The sequence below is a fragment of the Panonychus citri genome, unplaced genomic scaffold (genome assembly GCF_014898815.1).
Source record: "Panonychus citri isolate SS breed McGregor unplaced genomic scaffold, ASM1489881v1 Contig00082, whole genome shotgun sequence".
NCBI lineage: Eukaryota > Metazoa > Arthropoda > Arachnida > Trombidiformes > Tetranychidae > Panonychus > Panonychus citri.
The window spans coordinates 24487-41866 of NW_026515487.1; the positions used below are offsets into that span (position 1 = coordinate 24487).

At 30.8% G+C, this 17380-nt stretch overlaps 2 protein-coding genes, 1 long non-coding RNA gene and 1 pseudogene across 3 annotated transcripts; 2 read left to right on the forward strand and 2 right to left on the reverse strand.

Annotated features, from left to right (window-relative positions):
• Positions 1-752: 752 nt before the first annotated feature.
• LOC128387322 (protein O-mannosyl-transferase TMTC3-like) lies at positions 753-5009 on the reverse strand. The gene is given in 9 exon segments (XM_053346494.1): positions 753-2021; positions 2109-2195; positions 2273-2883; positions 2886-3328; positions 3417-3577; positions 3668-3783; positions 3921-4102; positions 4223-4359; positions 4436-5009. Coding segments are annotated over 9 exon segments (2679 nt in total). The 5' UTR covers positions 4727-5009; the 3' UTR covers positions 753-1370.
• A 521-nt stretch (positions 5010-5530) lies between these two features.
• LOC128387326 (ceramide transfer protein-like) lies at positions 5531-7567 on the forward strand (annotated as a pseudogene).
• A 1888-nt stretch (positions 7568-9455) lies between these two features.
• LOC128387319 (uncharacterized) lies at positions 9456-11258 on the reverse strand. Its single transcript, XR_008325002.1, has 2 exons — positions 9759-11258; positions 9456-9691 (listed from the first exon to the last, which is right to left on the reverse strand). It is a non-coding gene; the product is annotated as an uncharacterized LOC128387319 (long non-coding RNA).
• Positions 11259-13246: 1988 nt separating this feature from the next.
• On the forward strand, positions 13247-15976 carry LOC128387320 (proton-coupled amino acid transporter 1-like). The gene is given in 6 exon segments (XM_053346492.1): positions 13247-14055; positions 14781-14935; positions 14937-14986; positions 14989-15078; positions 15081-15104; positions 15107-15976. Coding segments are annotated over 6 exon segments (1314 nt in total). The 5' UTR covers positions 13247-13755; the 3' UTR covers positions 15802-15976.
• Positions 15977-17380: the final 1404 nt, after the last annotated feature.

Consider the following 17380-nt stretch of genomic DNA (forward strand, 5'->3'; position numbering starts at 1 on the left):
TCGACACGAGATTCTAATGATATAATTAAGCCCAGTGTGGAAATGATCAATTTTACAAAAGCCACGAGTTAATATGTTACCTTCGTAACCATTTAAACTGATAGAGATTATGTTTGACCTTAGGTCAGGGCAATAATTTCTGATATCTCCAATAGTGAGAAATGATAATAGTTTATATGAGACAATCGGTGTTGGTCCAGTCCAATTTGAACAATATCGATTATAATCTTGCAATGAGGTTATTTTTAGATTCTTTCGCTCGGTTAGATTTCGGCAAATTTGACCTAATTCAATGGGATATCGTTTGTATAATGAAGTCCGATTAATAACTGACCCAAGGTTCATGGTGATATCGATCGCAGGTAAATCAAATATCTCCGAGTAATCATAAGTCACCTCAAATCTAACCTCAAATTTCAAGAAATCACCAATCACATCATTCAATTGGATAATTGATCCAATTAAACAAATTGTTACAATCAAAGATTTAGATAGTAAACTTGAGGTCATCTTATCAAGTTAAATGTTACAACTTAAATGGATTTACTGGATTTAGAACTGATCTGAATCGATTGAAAATATTTTCAATTCTTAAATTACTATCAAGTTGATTGATTATTTTCTTCAAGTTGGTGGTCACTTTAATGATTTATTAAGTGATTAAGCAACTAATTTACAATCAGATTATTCTGATTGTCAATTTTTTCATTCGTTAAGAGAAAAATCTTCAATTTAATCGATACGAAGATGAATGAAAATAATCAATGAATTATTAATAGTAAGAATACAATTGAATTAAAGATACACTTTAGGTCACATGAGAGATTAATAAATGGAATGGATAATAATTTAATTGATTAGGACACTTCTTTGTTGCTGCAAATTGATTTAACAAGTGAAAGTTGGGATTATCTCTCATCAGAATGACTAGTTAACGAGTTGATTATTGTAGTAATCTGATTGTTAAAGGAACAGAGGCAAAAAATTAAATCATCTCAAGATTCAAAGACAAAGACCAAGAAAAAAAATACATGATCAGTGAATCAGGATTACAATTAACAGTCAATAATGATTTTTTTGATTGTTAATTTTTGATGGTTGAAAGGTTAAATGTGTGTCTTGGTGAGAGATTCATTGGTTGATTGATGATCATCAAAGTAAATTGAATAGGTGAGAAGCCCAGACAAGAAAACAACTTTCATAAGTGAACAAAGTTGTTGATGATTCTGGTTGTAGTCATGAAGAGTAAAAGTAAAAAAGTATAAAAGAAGAATGAAGAATTGATGAAAAAACATGATCATTTCATGTTCTTGAAGTTGAATCAGGAGAAAAAGAAGAAGATGAAGAATTGATGAAAAAACATGATCATTTCATGTTCTTGAAGTTGAATCAGGAGAAAAAGAAGAAGATGAAGAATCGTTGAGAGCAGAGTTTCCATTGTTTAACATCCTCTTTTTGGCAATACGATTCCTAACGATCCGTAAATGCTTGTCAATATAATCCTGATTGGAAGAGAGTGAGCTAACTTTAACTAAACATTTCTCTGCATCTTCAAGTTTATCCTTTTCAACGTAAATAACACAAAGATTATGTTGCCCTTGAATATTTTTAGGATCAAGTGAGACAATTTTGAGGTAACATTTTTCCGCTTCGTCAATGTTTTTAACAGTATTAACATAAATATCAGCTAAAATGAAAAGACCTTTGATATGATCAGGATAATAATTGAGTAATTGTTTCAAATAAGGCAAGGCTTCCATAGGTCGATTACTGTCCGATAAAAGGAGGGCCAAATTAAAAAGTGCACTTCGGAAATCGGGACGGCTTTCGATTGCTCGTTTAAACCAAGATTCGGCAGTCAAATATTTTTTATCGTCCATTGATAACATCCCAAGATTGAAATAAACTCGTTCGTTGGCTTTGTTCAATTCAATTAACTGAATAAGACGCTTAATAGCCAAAGGTCGAGCTCGTTCATCGCCCGATTCTTGTATTAAGATCGCTGAATTCAATAGTGATTGCTAATGGTAGAGAGAGAGGGAAAAAAGAATTGATTTTAGTAAAAGAAAATTTTCCGATTGTGATCATTAGATTTCAACAATTTTTACCTCATGATATGGATCCAATTTAAGAGCTTGATCAAAATAGGATAAAGCATGAGTGGGTTTCCTTTGCTCCAACAAAACGACACCAAGCTAGTGATAAACAAGAGTTTAAAGGGATTAGATTTGTATTGATTTGTATTTGAATTTTTAATTATGATTTGACTTACATTATAATAAATATCGGGATTAGTTGGGTCTATTTGTAAAGCTTTTTCATAAACTTCTTGGGCTTCTCGAGTTCTGTTTAGTTTTATCAGAATATCACCACGATTGATATAAGCTTGAGTGTAATCAGATCTCATGGAAATTGCTTGACGATAAAGTGAATCGGCTTCTTCCAATCTTGAATTATTTCGAGATATTAGATTAGCAAGATTAACGAAAACGCTTAAATGAGAAGGTGCAATCCTCGCTTGATATTGTTGACCCGTTTTCGGACGAGGGAGTAAACTTTTAGCAGTTAGAAGATATTGTTCAGCTAAATCGTACATTTCCAAATGGTTGTAAGTTCGTCCAACATTCATTTGTGAACCTAAATCATCGGGTTGGATTGTCGATGCTTTTAAAAAGTACTCAAGGGCTTCACGATATTTTCCTTGACTTTCAAACACATGACCAACATTATTGTAAAGCTTTGCGTTGGTCTGACAAACTTTCAGACCAGCGGTGAAAATAGTATATTCTGATGTCCAATCGTAGTTTCTAAGCCAAGTTCGAGCTGAGAATGATAATAGCAGGATAACCAGGGAACCATGGAGTAAACTTTTGGACCAATATAATTGTTTGGATAAATTTCAAGATTAGGATTAGTGTTTCGCAATTTACAGGATAAAAGATACCATCCATAAGAGATTAACATGATAAATCCCATACTAGGTAAATATAAAATTCTTTCAGCAATCACAAAACCAACAGGGAAAAATAAATTTGATGCAGGAAGAAATGGAAATACAATTAGACTGAGCGACATAATTAAAATATTTCTATCTCTTTCTCTATGATTGAGCAAACATTTGATTGAAAGTTTGGCTAAGATTATGTAGAAGGCAATTGTGGTAAGATTACGAATATCGGTAATAGATTCAATTAGATTAATTGTTCCCATGGTCCAATCACAAAGTAAATTCATTGGATATAAAAGTAACCAACTGTTAACAACCAGCAAATAGTTAAAGGTTAATTGCCGAGTAGGTGAAGATGCTACTGCAGCAGGATTATCATATCTAAAGAAAATTAGGAAAAACAATTTAGGAAAAGATTTAGAAATTAGTGTAATAACTTTTTTGATTTCTTTCTAGAGTGAAAACATACTTTGTGAAAATCGGTAATTGTGATCCCATAATATGAACTCGAATCAAAAGTAATATTACAATAGAAATAGCGATCAGGATTAATCGTAACAAGTGGCCTTTCATCCGGTTCGATTGGAGTGATTTAATAGATAAATAGTTTTTCAGATTATCCAAGTTAACCTAAGAAAAGAGAAAGAGAGAGAAACAAATTGTTAGAATTGAAATTAAAAGACAATTCGTTCCCGAATTTGCTTGAGAAAGTAGATTAACCTTGTGAAGAATCATAACTTCGTAAACAGCCATAACAGCGAGTACAGTGATACCTTGTTCCTTACAGAAAGTGGCAACACCAGCCAAAAGAAGAGACAATGTAACGGGAGTCCAGGCTGAAAAATAGAGATGGAGAAAGAGATGAATTAGTTGAGTTGGAATGAGAAAGATTTGAATATGCAAGAACAGAAATTGGCTTGAGAAGCAAAAATATAAGGATAGAAAAAAAAGCAAAACAATTGGCCCAACATACAAGAATTTTTGTTGCTGATTGTACTTTTGATGTATAATAATAGAGCTGTTAAGAAGACAAGAGATGATAAGGTTTCAGCTCTTCCAACGACTCCAGTAACTGCTTCAGTATGAATTGGATGAACAGCAAAGATGAGAGCTGAAACAAGACTTGCTGAATTAGGCATGAAGGTGAAACAAAGTCTACAGGAAAGATCATGAAAGAGAAGAAAAATAAAATTAAAATGGAGAAAAGAAATACAATTGAAAAATTAGGAAGCAAATTGCAAATCAAGAAGCGATCATGTTCATCCAATTTCTTACTTGTAGTAAAGTAAACAGACTGTTGAGTGGATTAAAATGTTAACTAGATGATAACCAAATGGATTGAGTTCATCAAAAAGGTAATTAAGGCGAAATGTAAGGACGGTCAGTGGTCGATATGATTTATGGCTGTGTTCCTATGGAAATAAGAAAATGAAAACAGAGAGATGATTAATTGAATTGGATAGAATTATTTTCCATTGTTTTAATTACCTTTCTGATTGATGTACCCCAAAAATCATTGGAGAAAAGGTTTATGATCGGAGTGCTTGGTTTAAGATCTTTGTTATCTCTAATTGCTGGGATGTCATCGAAAGCGAAACCACATGATAATGAATTGAAATAAATGGTAAATGATATGATAAAAATGATTAACATATATTTCAATGGAGGCCATTCAGATTTAATCAACGAAGACTCATCGTTAGATGAACAATCTGAATATTTATCACTGATTCCAGAGGAATCTGAGAAAACTGGTGAAGGTGTTGTGTGTCGGCTCATATTGAAATCTTTAACTTGGTAACCATAATTAGTGAACTATTGGAATTGGCAAAGTTATTTTGATTCCAATCAAAATAATTTAACATTCAGATAAAGTGACAAACATTTTCAAATCACTCGAGTTTGTCCAATATCATAAGGCACAAGTGGTTGAGTTTTACTTTCTAATTTAACCAAATCACCAATTGATTACAGTGTTGTTCAATTATAAAATAATTAAATCCAATTAAATTAAAGATGAGACGACGAAAAGTTTAACAATTAAAAGTTTAATTTGTCTTAAATTAGAAAACAAAACAAAAACAAATTTTGAAAGAAAACGACGACAACTCCATCTACCGGAAAACTTTTTCACTAAAGAAAACGCGATATTCAAATAAAGAGAAAATTAAATTAATCAGTAATTGAATAAAATAAATTGATTCTTACGATAATTCATAATCAAATTCTTAAAAGTTGATTGTAAGTGGGATTTAAATACTTGCCGAGAAAAGATTAGAAAAGTTAATGAGAAGGTAAAGAAAGAAATTTAAAAATTCGGTAAGTGAAATGTTCATCATGATGATGATATGGAAATACGGAAAAAAGTAGAAAGAGAAAAGAATATAATTCAGATTTTATTCCTGAATAGATTATAAGATGAACGAAATTGAAATCAGTTGATTGTTGATTTTGAAAGAAAATCAATTTTCAATTTTTATGGAAGAAAAAAAGATTTTGTTTCGTTAATCGACCACCAGATGGGGTTGGATGTTCGTTCGTTGCCGATTCTTGGATCTGATACTTTGAGAGATCCGATAAAACTTCGTGTTTGTTTACGTTTTTGTTGATTGAGTTGATTCATGTTTTGTTTGTTTGTAAATTAATCATGAGTAAAATGGAAATTATTTGCAATTCAAATAATTCTGATAGTTTTTTTATTAATGATGATAATCAAATCGGAAGTAACATCACCTATCAAGGAATATGTAACAAGTGGACCAATTATATCCACGGTTGGCAAGAGAGATTCATCTTACTGAAAGATGGAACCTTGACTTACTTTAAATCAGAAGATGAATCAGATTCTGGTTGCAGAGGAGCGATGAGTGTATTCAAATGCAATGTAACTGTAAGTATATTTCTCTCTCTCTCTCACTTTGTCTGGGTACTAATTAATATAATTGTTTGGTTTCTTTTTTCCTTCTCTCTCTCTCCCACTCTTTGCTTCGCCCTACCCCAATCTCTCCCTCTTTCTCTCTGTCACTGTTCCTATGATCTATCCACCTTATTATTATTTAGTTACATGAATTTGATGAGTGTCGATTTGATGTAAGTCTTGGTGATAGTGTTTGGTATCTACGAGCTGATTCTCCAGATGAAAGGAATCGATGGGTTGAAGCAATAGTTGCTCATCATCGAATCTTAGCAACTTTATCACATTGTATGGATTTAATGCAACAAAGGAAGAGAATTGGAAGCGAAAGTGGGAAATTGAAGTGGAAAGAGGAAAAACTCGAAGAATTGGTCGCTACCTTACAAGGAACATCAAGTGAAGATCAAAAGATGATGATTCTTAACGATCCAGATTATGAAGAAGGTCCTCATTCAAAGATTAAAGAGGAAGAATTTTTTGATGCCGTTGATGCGATGTTAGATCGTAAAGATCAACAAGAAGAGGAAAAGAGACAATTAAAATTACGAGCAAAAGAAATTGGTGAACCTTCATCATGTTTACCTGAGATTTGTGATCATCCTTTATGGTTGGAGATAAATAAAACGACTCTTGACCAATTGAAACAAGCTCGATTAGAGGTCGGTGAAGATGATGGTGAGACAACCGGTGGTTGGGAATTATTGCCGCCGAAGGTGATATGAGACTTTACAAGAGATCTTGTTGTCGATGGGCTTGTCTGTGATCCATTGAAAGCTGTCCACACAGTTCGAGGTATAACTGGACATGAAGTTTGTTATCATTTCTTTAGTCCTGATGTCCGATGGGATTGGGAAAACACTTTAGAATCAATGAAAGTCGTTGAAGAAATCAATCCAAATACTTTAGTGTTTCATCAAATTCATAAACGTGTTTGGCCTGCAGCCCAAAGAGATGCAGTTTTTTGGTCACATATTCGTAAACTTAACCCAAGTCAACTTTCATCATCATCATCATCACCTTCTTCCTCTTCATCATCAACATCATCTTCAGTTTCCTCATCACCATTTGTATCAAATTCATCTCCATCAACATTACCAATATACACCGATAAAAAAGATCCTGATGATATTTGGATCGTATGCAATAACTCAACGGACCGAAATGACATTCCAGTAAGTCAACTAATCCATCAATTAATAACTTCCCAATAACTAATTACTAATCACTAATCATCTTTAATTAACAGGTCGGTAGATGTGTTAGAATGAGAATGACAGTCAGTTTAACATGTGAAACTTTCATTGAACCTCCTAAAGAAGGCCAACCAATTACTCGAAATAATTTAATCTGCAAAATAATCTACTGTTCAACAAGTAAGTATTTCACATAATCCAATCATCAGAATCAAACAATTAATAAACTCTTCATCTTAATCAACAGTTAATCCCGGTGGTTGGGCTCCTGCATCGGTATTACGAGCTCTTTATAAACGAGAATATCCAAAGTTTTTGAAAAATTTCTCTCAATATGTGATCGATGCTCGAAAAGAAAAGCCAATCATGTTTTAATCAACACACACACACCAATAACAATTAATTAACCAGAAAAAAAAACAAACCATCAAAGGTTAATTGTGAAAATCAAAATTGCAACAGTAATTAAATCAAATCTGCTCAAATATAATCAAAAGAAAAGAAAAGTTATAAGCAAGATAATATTTTGTAATAATAATTAACTCGTTAACAAGCAGAGCCTTCATATTTTACAATTAATTTAAATCACACAATTAACCTTGATTGATTGATTGATTTCAAAAGTTGATTCAGTGATTAGTCAACAACAGTGGTTAATATTTGTTTTCACACATCAAATATTTCAAGAGATTATAAAATTGTGACTATTTTAATGCTTATTAATTATGCCAATCAATTGATTGTTGATCCTAATTGTGTGCTTATAATAATGTTACTAATGATACAATTAATTAATTTAAACAAAGCGAATGCAAAAAAACAACAACAACAACCAACCTTCAATTGTTTTGTATACTAATTATTATTATATTTTCATTCAATGTAAATATTGAGTATATTTGAATGGGATAATCATTAGATGGATTGAAAAATAAACAATCAATCAAGGTTAATTAGTTAATTTCTGCTTTGCTTACTTATGAAAAAAAAATTAATATATGATAACAATTAACTGAAATAATGTAAATATTAATAAAATTGAAACATTTTTTGATTGTGTTTTTCCTGATTGCAACAATTAGCAACTGATTTGATTTGTTTTTTTTTTCATCTCTCAAAATGAACATTATTATGACGATGATTGAATTGAATTAACCTGATTCATTTGATGATCAACAATCAACATTTTATTATTACAATCAATTCAGCAGAAATGATGATGATCATGATGATTTATCTTGAGACTCATTCATCTGAACTTAATTGTAAGATAATTGGATAAAATGGTTTATTGTAATTGATTAGATTATCTTGAATTGTCTTTTAATCTGTTCAGTCAAAAGTAACAATCAGTAAATTTTTACCTGAACTAAATCAGATTATCTTTCTAGATGATTAAGAAAAAGTTTCAGCTCTACAACTAATCAGATTAATTTCAAGTTTAGTAAACAATCAGTTGATCTTAATCACTTTAGTCAATGTAATTAAAGTCTCAGACAAACCAATTTAATCAATTTGTTTAATTAACTCAAGGTGTAGACTGATTTTGATTGTTAATCATTAAATTTAGTTAACGATCAATAATTTGTTCATCATTTAACATTTTGGGATGATATTAATGGTTGAATTAGAAGATGATTTGACAATTGTAACAATTTAGTTGAGAAAAATTCATTTTAATTGTAAACCATTTTTAGTTTAAATTGTCATTCATTGTATTTCAACAATTAACTTAATCATGATTAAGATTCAGATCGAGATTCAGGTAAATTGTGTTGACCACTAAGTATCAGGAAGATGAGGTTGACCAATAATCGGAAGATAATTACAATTATCTTTTCATAGACTAGACCAATTTAAGATCAAATTGTTCACAATTAACATGGAAAATTTTGCTGATCAATAAACAATCTTGGAATCATTGTTAATGATGATTTTGTATCAATCGACTAATTAAATTTTCGTCTTTTTTTTGGAAGAAAAAACTTTCGAACTTTATTTTTTTCTAAAAATCTTCATTTATCGATCTTCTCAGATTATATTAACTCGTAGTATTTTATTGTGAATCAAATTGTAAACAATTAAATCGCTTCTGCTCCGATTACTTGTTTACATCTGAATGAACAATCTGAATTGCAAGTTTATCTTTTGATTCAGATTATTTGATTACCATTAACATGATAAAGAAGATGATTAAGTAAAAAGATCAGTTGAGTATAATCATATTGAAATCAAGTTGATTGTTATAATACAATTTACATTCAACAATCAATTATTTTGGATAAACTTATTGTCGAAAGGAAATCAATGATTAAATCACAATCTGATTAACTTTTGTCAGTAAATTAAGTTTTTTTTATACTAAATTAGATGACCATTGATTAGACTCAAAACAAACTGATTTAGTGACATTTATCATTTGGTTATATTGATAATCTCGTTTATTATTAATTAATAATCATACAAATGAATAATTTGATCATCATTAAACGATCAATTTTGATAATATTCAGGTAAATGGTAAAAGGTAATCAGCTGATTGTTGTGAATCATTTTTGGAAATCATCAACACGTTATTCTGGTATTTATTCATCGTTAGGATAATGACGAGGCTCGGGGAAGTGCTTTGAGTATTTTCTAAGATAAAAACGAAAAGGATTAATAGAAAAAGCGAAAAATCAACGAAAAAGAAAAAAAAACTTACGAATTCACATAAAAAATCGCTGAGCATTCATACACTGAACAAATCTGAACCATGACAGACTCAAGGAATTCAATAAATGCAAGTGTCACAGTAACTAATCCACCAGTCACTCCAATAATCCGGCTGAGATTGAACAATGGCCTCAAGGAAATGACTTTTTGAAGATTTGATTGGATATCATCAGTTAGTCCATTCGATCCAGCCTCTTGAGTATTAGGTGGTTTTTCACTTCTGAAAACAATGGGAAAATTAGCACAAGAAAAATTAATTAATAATAGAAAAATTAAAAATCGAGACATTGTCAAGTTCATTGTAAGTGAGTGAAAATGAGTTCGAAAAGTTCGAGCTTATATTCAAATTAATAAACAGGTTATCATTTTAAATGAGTTTATCTCAAGTTTTGATTAGTCTATGAATGAAATGGTGAATAAGTTTAAGAAATGGACAAAGATCGTAAGTTAATTGTATTAATAATTAACGTGCGATCATCTAACCTTTCAGAGTATCGTTAACCTTTATCGACTCTTGATTTTATTCCTGATTCATTCTCATTCTGATCATTCATTTTCACCTGAAATAATAATCATCATCTCATAATCCATCAACTTGATTACCATCATCATCATCATCAACATCAACAACAACCCGAATTAATTTGCTATGGCAAACTGTACACACGAATTTGAATTGATTTCTTCAACGACTTTCATTGATTCTAAAGTGTTTTCCCAATCCCATCGGACATCAGGACTAAAGAAATGATAACAAACTTCATGTCCAGTTATACCTCGAACTGTGTGGACAGCTTTCAATGGATCACAGACAAGCCCATCGACAACAAGATCTCTCTTGTAAAGTCTCATATCACCTTCGGCGGCAAATAATTCCCAACCACCGGTTGTCTCACCATCATCTTCACCGACCTCTAATCGAGCTTGTTTCAATTGGTCAGAAGTCGTTTTATTTATCTCCAACCATAAAGGATGATCACAAATCTCAGGTAAACATGATGAAGGTTCACCAATTTCTTTTGCTCGTAATTTTAATTTTCTCTTTTCCTTTTCTTGTTGATCTTTACGATCTAAAATCGTCAAAAAGCTCTTCCTCTTCAAGCAAAATTTTCTTTTGTAATAATAAAATTTTTCTTTTTCTCTGTTCTCTTTTAATCATGGTAGATTCATTCCTTTACAATCTATTTAAAAATAGAATATAAAATAAATGATTTTAGAAATTATTTCACTTTCACTGATTATAATGAGCATTTCATTTGGATGCTTTGTTTTTTTTCCTCTAGTTTTCTCTCTGTAATTTCCCAGTTGAATTCGTTGGTAGATCGCATGGTGATGGTTCATTCAATTGCTCAGCTACGAGAAAAACTATTTCTATTGATGCATTTGCTTGAAGTTTATTCAGTGGGATAAACAATAATGTCCTCAATTTTTTACGGATATTTGACCGAATTGTAATTTTATCAATGACGAAAAATTTAATAAAACAAAATATTCCACTTATGAAAAAGTTTATCTCAAGTTATCAGATAAAACTTCGTGTTTGTTTACGTTTCTGTTGATTGGGTTGATTCATGTTTTCAAATGTAATGTAACTCTAAGTATATTTCTCTCTCTCTCTCTCTCTCTCTCTCTCTCTCTGATAAGTGTCGATTTGTTGTAAGTCTTGGTGATAGTGTTTGTTATCTATGAGCTGATTAACCTGGTGAAAGGAATCGATGGGTTGAATCAATAGTTGCTCTTCACCGAATCGTAGCAACTCAATCACATTGTATTGTTGACCATTAACAAAACGAACTATTTACTCCTCGATAACATTTATCGTTTCTCTCGCAGATCCAAACAGTTAATCATATCAATCGATTCGCCAACCGAAATAGTGACCTTCTTAAAACGACAAGGCAACAACGATACTCGGCCAGTGGCCGTTATTTTTATGGTTCCATTCGTTGGTAGGTTACAATTAACATCGAATTGTATTAAAAAAAAACTTTAATTTTCTATTATATTTGTGACAATCAAAAGTGATTACATTATTAGTCAAATATATTAATAATTATGATGATATTTAGGTAAATGGTAAAAGGTATTAATCTGATTGTTGTAAATCTTTCATTTTTTATTTTCCCTTTGATTGTAACCATTAACAACGGTAAATATCACAATCAATTGAGATGATCAGGTTACAATAAAGTAAATGAGTTTAGATGATTACATTAACTCGTTTATAAAAAGTAATTAAATTTGAATAATTGATTGTGAAAAATTAGTAATTTAATTGTTTGAAAAGTGGAAAAAAAGTAACAATAAATTTTATGAGTGAATAAAAAATCAAACCAAACAAAAAAAGGTTAACTGTTAACAGATAAATCAACAACAATTAAGGTAAATGATTGAATCAATAGGAATTAACTTTTCATTACTCAAATTAAAAGTGAATAAGTTGTCCAGTTACTGTTTAATTTGGTTAAATGTTTGTGTTTATTTGATTGTCTTTAATTGTTTACTTGTTAATGGACAATCAACTGATGAAACAACAACATCATCACCATCACAATTAACTAATGATGATAAGTTTTCACCTATTTGGTCAAATCTAATTGATGTTACCTGTGAAAATGGATTACAAACTTGGAACTCATGTTTAAATGAAACTTATGATTATTGGTCAACAATTAAGGATGAGGATAAACGTGATTGTTGTGCTTCTTGGTTTCTATTTAATTGTTGGTCTTATCAAGTGAAAATTGTTTGCTCTGATATTGATCCGACACAATTGGAACAATCAAGAATCAAATTAACTAATCAAAGTCAGTGTACCAAATATTATGATCTAAGTGTTTGCTTAGCAAAACCATTGCCCCTCTGGGCAAATATATTTATCCTTTCATTTGGTGCAACTTTAATCACCGGAGCGGCAATTTTTGTCTATTGGAGATGGATCAGATTAATTTAATCAATTCCATTAGGTCAACAATTAACAATAGACACACAATTAAGGTGAGACAATCAAACTAAAACCCATTAACTTTACTCAAAAGTAAATCTATTTAATTGTTCAATCAAATATCTTATTGATCTTATTCCTCTGTGGTAGATTAATTTTTATGATCAACTATTTATTTGTTAATTGTTAGACAATTAGTTTTACTTAATTAAACTACAAGGTTAATGTAAATACAAATGTACATATGAACATTTTCATTTTCATCTAAAACCAAACTAATTGTCAACAAAATAAACTATTCAACAATTAACCATTTCGCGTATTTTTTTTGTGGGTTTTTCCTTTTATTATCATTATCACAGTTAATTACTCTACAATATAGTTTGATCAACTTTAATTCTGTGTAATTAATTAATTACTAAAGACATGAGAAAAATAAATAATATTCCTCTCTTCAAGTGTTCATATTGAAAAGGATTTCTAATTGTAATCATATCTTCACTTTTATTATATTACTTATCCTCTTCCCAAAGGTAATTCAATAATCAGCAAACAATTATAATCATCATCATCGAAATATCATTTTGCTGGAAAAATTTTTTCTCTTCCATTAATCGTTAATTGTGATAAAGTGATTAAACTAATCAATTTAATCACAACGAATGGAAAACTTTTCCAGCGATAAAAGAGATGGCGCCACTTGAAATTCGAAAAAAATTGAAAACAAAAAAAAGTGAAACAATTAGTTGAATGTTTGTTTATTCAATGTAAACAACTAATTGATTGATTTGTTATCTTTATTTTTTTTTTACTCTCTTTTATTAATTGTAGAAAATTACTCTCACTCTTATTATCTCTCTCTCTCTCTCGTTTTCTTTCTGTGTGTGTGTTTTACTCTGTAGTGCAATAATTAGCTTGACAATTAAATTTCTTCCCACCAAATAATAGTTGTAACTTTGGATCTTCCCAAAGAGTGAAAATTGCAAACAAAACCTTAAAACTGTGAACGATATGTTACTTGTTGATTGTTACTTTTTTCAATATGAGTAAAGACGAAACTAAACCTTTGACCCATTCATGTACCTGTTCAGGGAACCACGAATGTCAATATTCAAGCGACAAATTAACCTCCAACACGTTGACTTTCATGCAATTGATCAAGGCAAACATAGGAACAGGTATTCTTGCCATGCCAAGTGCCTTTGCCAATTCTGGTCTAATTGTCGGTACAGTCGCTCTACCAATCATTGGCCTAATAGCGATTCATTGTATGCACCTTTTGGTTAATTCTCATAATAAGATATGCTCTATATTAGGCTACAGGGCCTTGGATTATCAAGAAGTAAGTAACAAGTGGTTTCCTTTTTCCTTTCCTTTTATTTTCTCTTTAAAATTCTTTTCTCTTTAGTCACCATTTTTCTTTTCTCCTTTCTACTGTTAACCTTTTTTCTTTCGCAATCCTTTCAAATTCATTTGTTTTTCTCTCCTCAACTTGACTTCCTTTTATAATCTCTCCTCGGTGAAATTGTTTCTTCTTCTTTTAGTCTCAATGGGCTTCTTAGATTCTACAAACGAAATGATATATTTTTGGAAATTTTCCTTGGAAGAAACCATTTTCTACTCTATTTGCACTGATGATCTTCAAGGTCTTTTCACTTTTTTATGAGTTCCTCCTGTTGCTTTCAATCATTTTCTCTCTTTCTCTTTCTCTCTCTCTCTTTCTCTTGCAAATCAAAAATCGCTTCCTATCTCTCATGTTATTTCCTCCCCTGTGAAATACTAGGAAATTTCATCTTGATATTAGTTAATTGTTGCGACAGCTGATCTAATCTCCTGCTGATCTTGATGAGCACATAAATAATGTTATTGATCAACCTTTGAACACACACCACAATCTAATTACCCATAGTAGCTTATTAATCAACAACCTGTCACTCTAACTGACATAATAACAGTAATAATATGATTTCCTTTTTTTTTTTAATTGTTTCGATTTTATCTTATTTACAATTGAATTTTTCTAATCACTTCCGTTATTTTTTGTTCTTCTCATTGTTTTCCCTACAGGTAGCCGAGAAAACTTTATTATTGGGACCCCAGTGTTTACGAAGTAAAGCAATTTGGGCGAAACGAGCGGTCATCCTTTTTTTAATTATAACCCAATTGGGATTTTGTTGTGTCTACTCTTTATTTGTTGCAACCAATTTATCAATTGTGATTAAATCTTCTTGGTTACAATATGCCAGTTGAACTTTTATTGGTTATCGAGCTTCCGCCATGATATTATTTAACCTTATCCGTAATTGGAAACATTTAGCAATAGCATCAACCATGGCAAACATTTTACAAACCTCTGGACTTATTTTTGTTTTTACGATCTTTGTCAAAATTTACTGAACCCTCGACTCGACCTTTCCTACCTCCTGACCTTAAAAAGCTTCCTCTCTATTTTGGTATAATAGTTTACGCCTTTGAGGGTATTGGTGTTGTTTTACCTTTACGGAAAGAGATGAGACATCCATCCGCTTTAAGTGGCCTTTGTGGGGTTCTTAATACTGGTATGGGTTTGGTTCTTTGTCTCTATACAGGTATCGGATTTTTTGGTTACCTTAAATATGGACCTGGAGTCCAGGGCAGTATAACAATGAGCTGGCCTCCAGAAACAAAGTACGCCATTGTCCAGTTAATGTTCTCAGTGGCCATTTTCCTTTCCTATGCAGTACAATTTTACGTCCCAATTAACATAATGTGGCCTTACTTTGCGACCAAATTTGAACTTGTACCCGGTGAAACGAAAACAATCATTTTGGATACCGTATTTCGAACTTTGTTAATCTCTTTGACCTTTGCAATCGCTCGACTTGTACCCGAACTGGATACCGTCATCTCACTTGTCGGTGCTCTTTCCGGAAGTAGTTTGGCCTTAATTTTTCCACCATTAATTGACACTCTCGTTAATTGGGATAACCCTGTTACTTTTACCAAAACCCTTTTAACGATCAAAAATGTGGCCATTTCTGTTTTCGGTATCATCGGTTTTATCACTGGTACTTATGTAAGCGCCCAACAAATAATCAAAAAATTCTAATCAAGACCAATTTGTATTCTCATAACTTGGTGGTTAATTCAATCATCAGTAAACTTTGGACTCTCTTCCATCCTGAACAATCAAAATTGATCATCAAACAAACTTTTCCATCTTTATCTGTATCAAATTTTCCTCTATTATTATTCTCACTTGTTAATTGTTACCATTACGATCACTCAGACAACCTTTATTATCATCCTCATCATCATTATAATGGTTTTGTACTTATTTTTTTCCACAAAAAAAATTATTGTCAATAATTTTTCAAGAAAAAAACTGTCACTTTGTACTTTAATGTATCATTAAAAAGACCAAGTGAAAGAGAGTTGATCAAATTTGATGATTTCGTTAGAAAAATATTTCATCATTAATCAATCGATCATCAAATGAAAGGTTGATTGATTTTTCGATGATGATTAGATTGATAAGATGATGAGAGAAGTAAAAAAAAATCCGTCCAACTGAATCAACGGGATTACAAGAAATGATTAAATCTGCTCCGAAATAAGATCAATCCAATGAAATATCAACAACAATTTATTGATTTAATTCAATATTTGATACATGAGTTTGTTATTATCTCAAGTATGAATAGTTGAAGTAGATTGATATAAGAGTTAAATTTGATTGTCAAGATTAACGATTTCATAATAAGACAAGTAGAATCATTTTGATTGAAGACAATCTAATAATCATGTAAAGAATCATAATCATCTAATTGCTATCAAATTAGTGATTCCATTTCAAAATATAATCAAGGTTATCTTTTCAATTTCTTTACACTGTTACATAAATTCAACTGAATCCATGAGAATGAGAAATGCAAAAGTTAACTTGAAGATGAAGATGATGATGAGGATGGAGATGAGGATGGAGATATGGATAGATGATGAGGGTGAACACATGAAAATATCATTCGAATTGTAAAAAATTCTAGAAACCATGATAACTGAATAGTTCGTTGTCTGGAACGTGACATTAAAACGATAATAAAATAATATGTCAACTCAATTTTTTAGAAGGAGGAAAAAAAATTAAACTCATCAATAGATTTCTAGTTAATTCTTACAACTGATTAACCTTTATATTCATATTTTCATTGATCAATCAATCCTTATAATTCAATGGATTCAATTCAATTACTATTCAGTTATTATCTAATTTGTGATCTATAAATTTTTGAATAATTTAAAACTTTAATAGTCTATTCAGAAATGAATCAGTGTATGTATAAAATTGTTAATTGATTATAGTAAATTCTCAATGAATAATTCATTGGGATTCAATGGGATTTAATTCAATTGCGATTTCAATTGAGTCGGAAAAATAAATTCAATATCAACCTATTAAAACTAACACATTAATCAATTCAATCAACCATTAGTTAGATTATAAATTGTATTCACTTTTATTCAATCATTTGATTCATCATGATGAAACTTTCTGATTATTATTGGTGAAAATATGATCACCTTGAGCTAATCTCTTGATGATTTCATGGTAAACAATTAAATTGGTCAACTTGAAATGGATTCAGTGAGTTTGAAAAATAGGTTTACCATAATGGACACTGGTCATT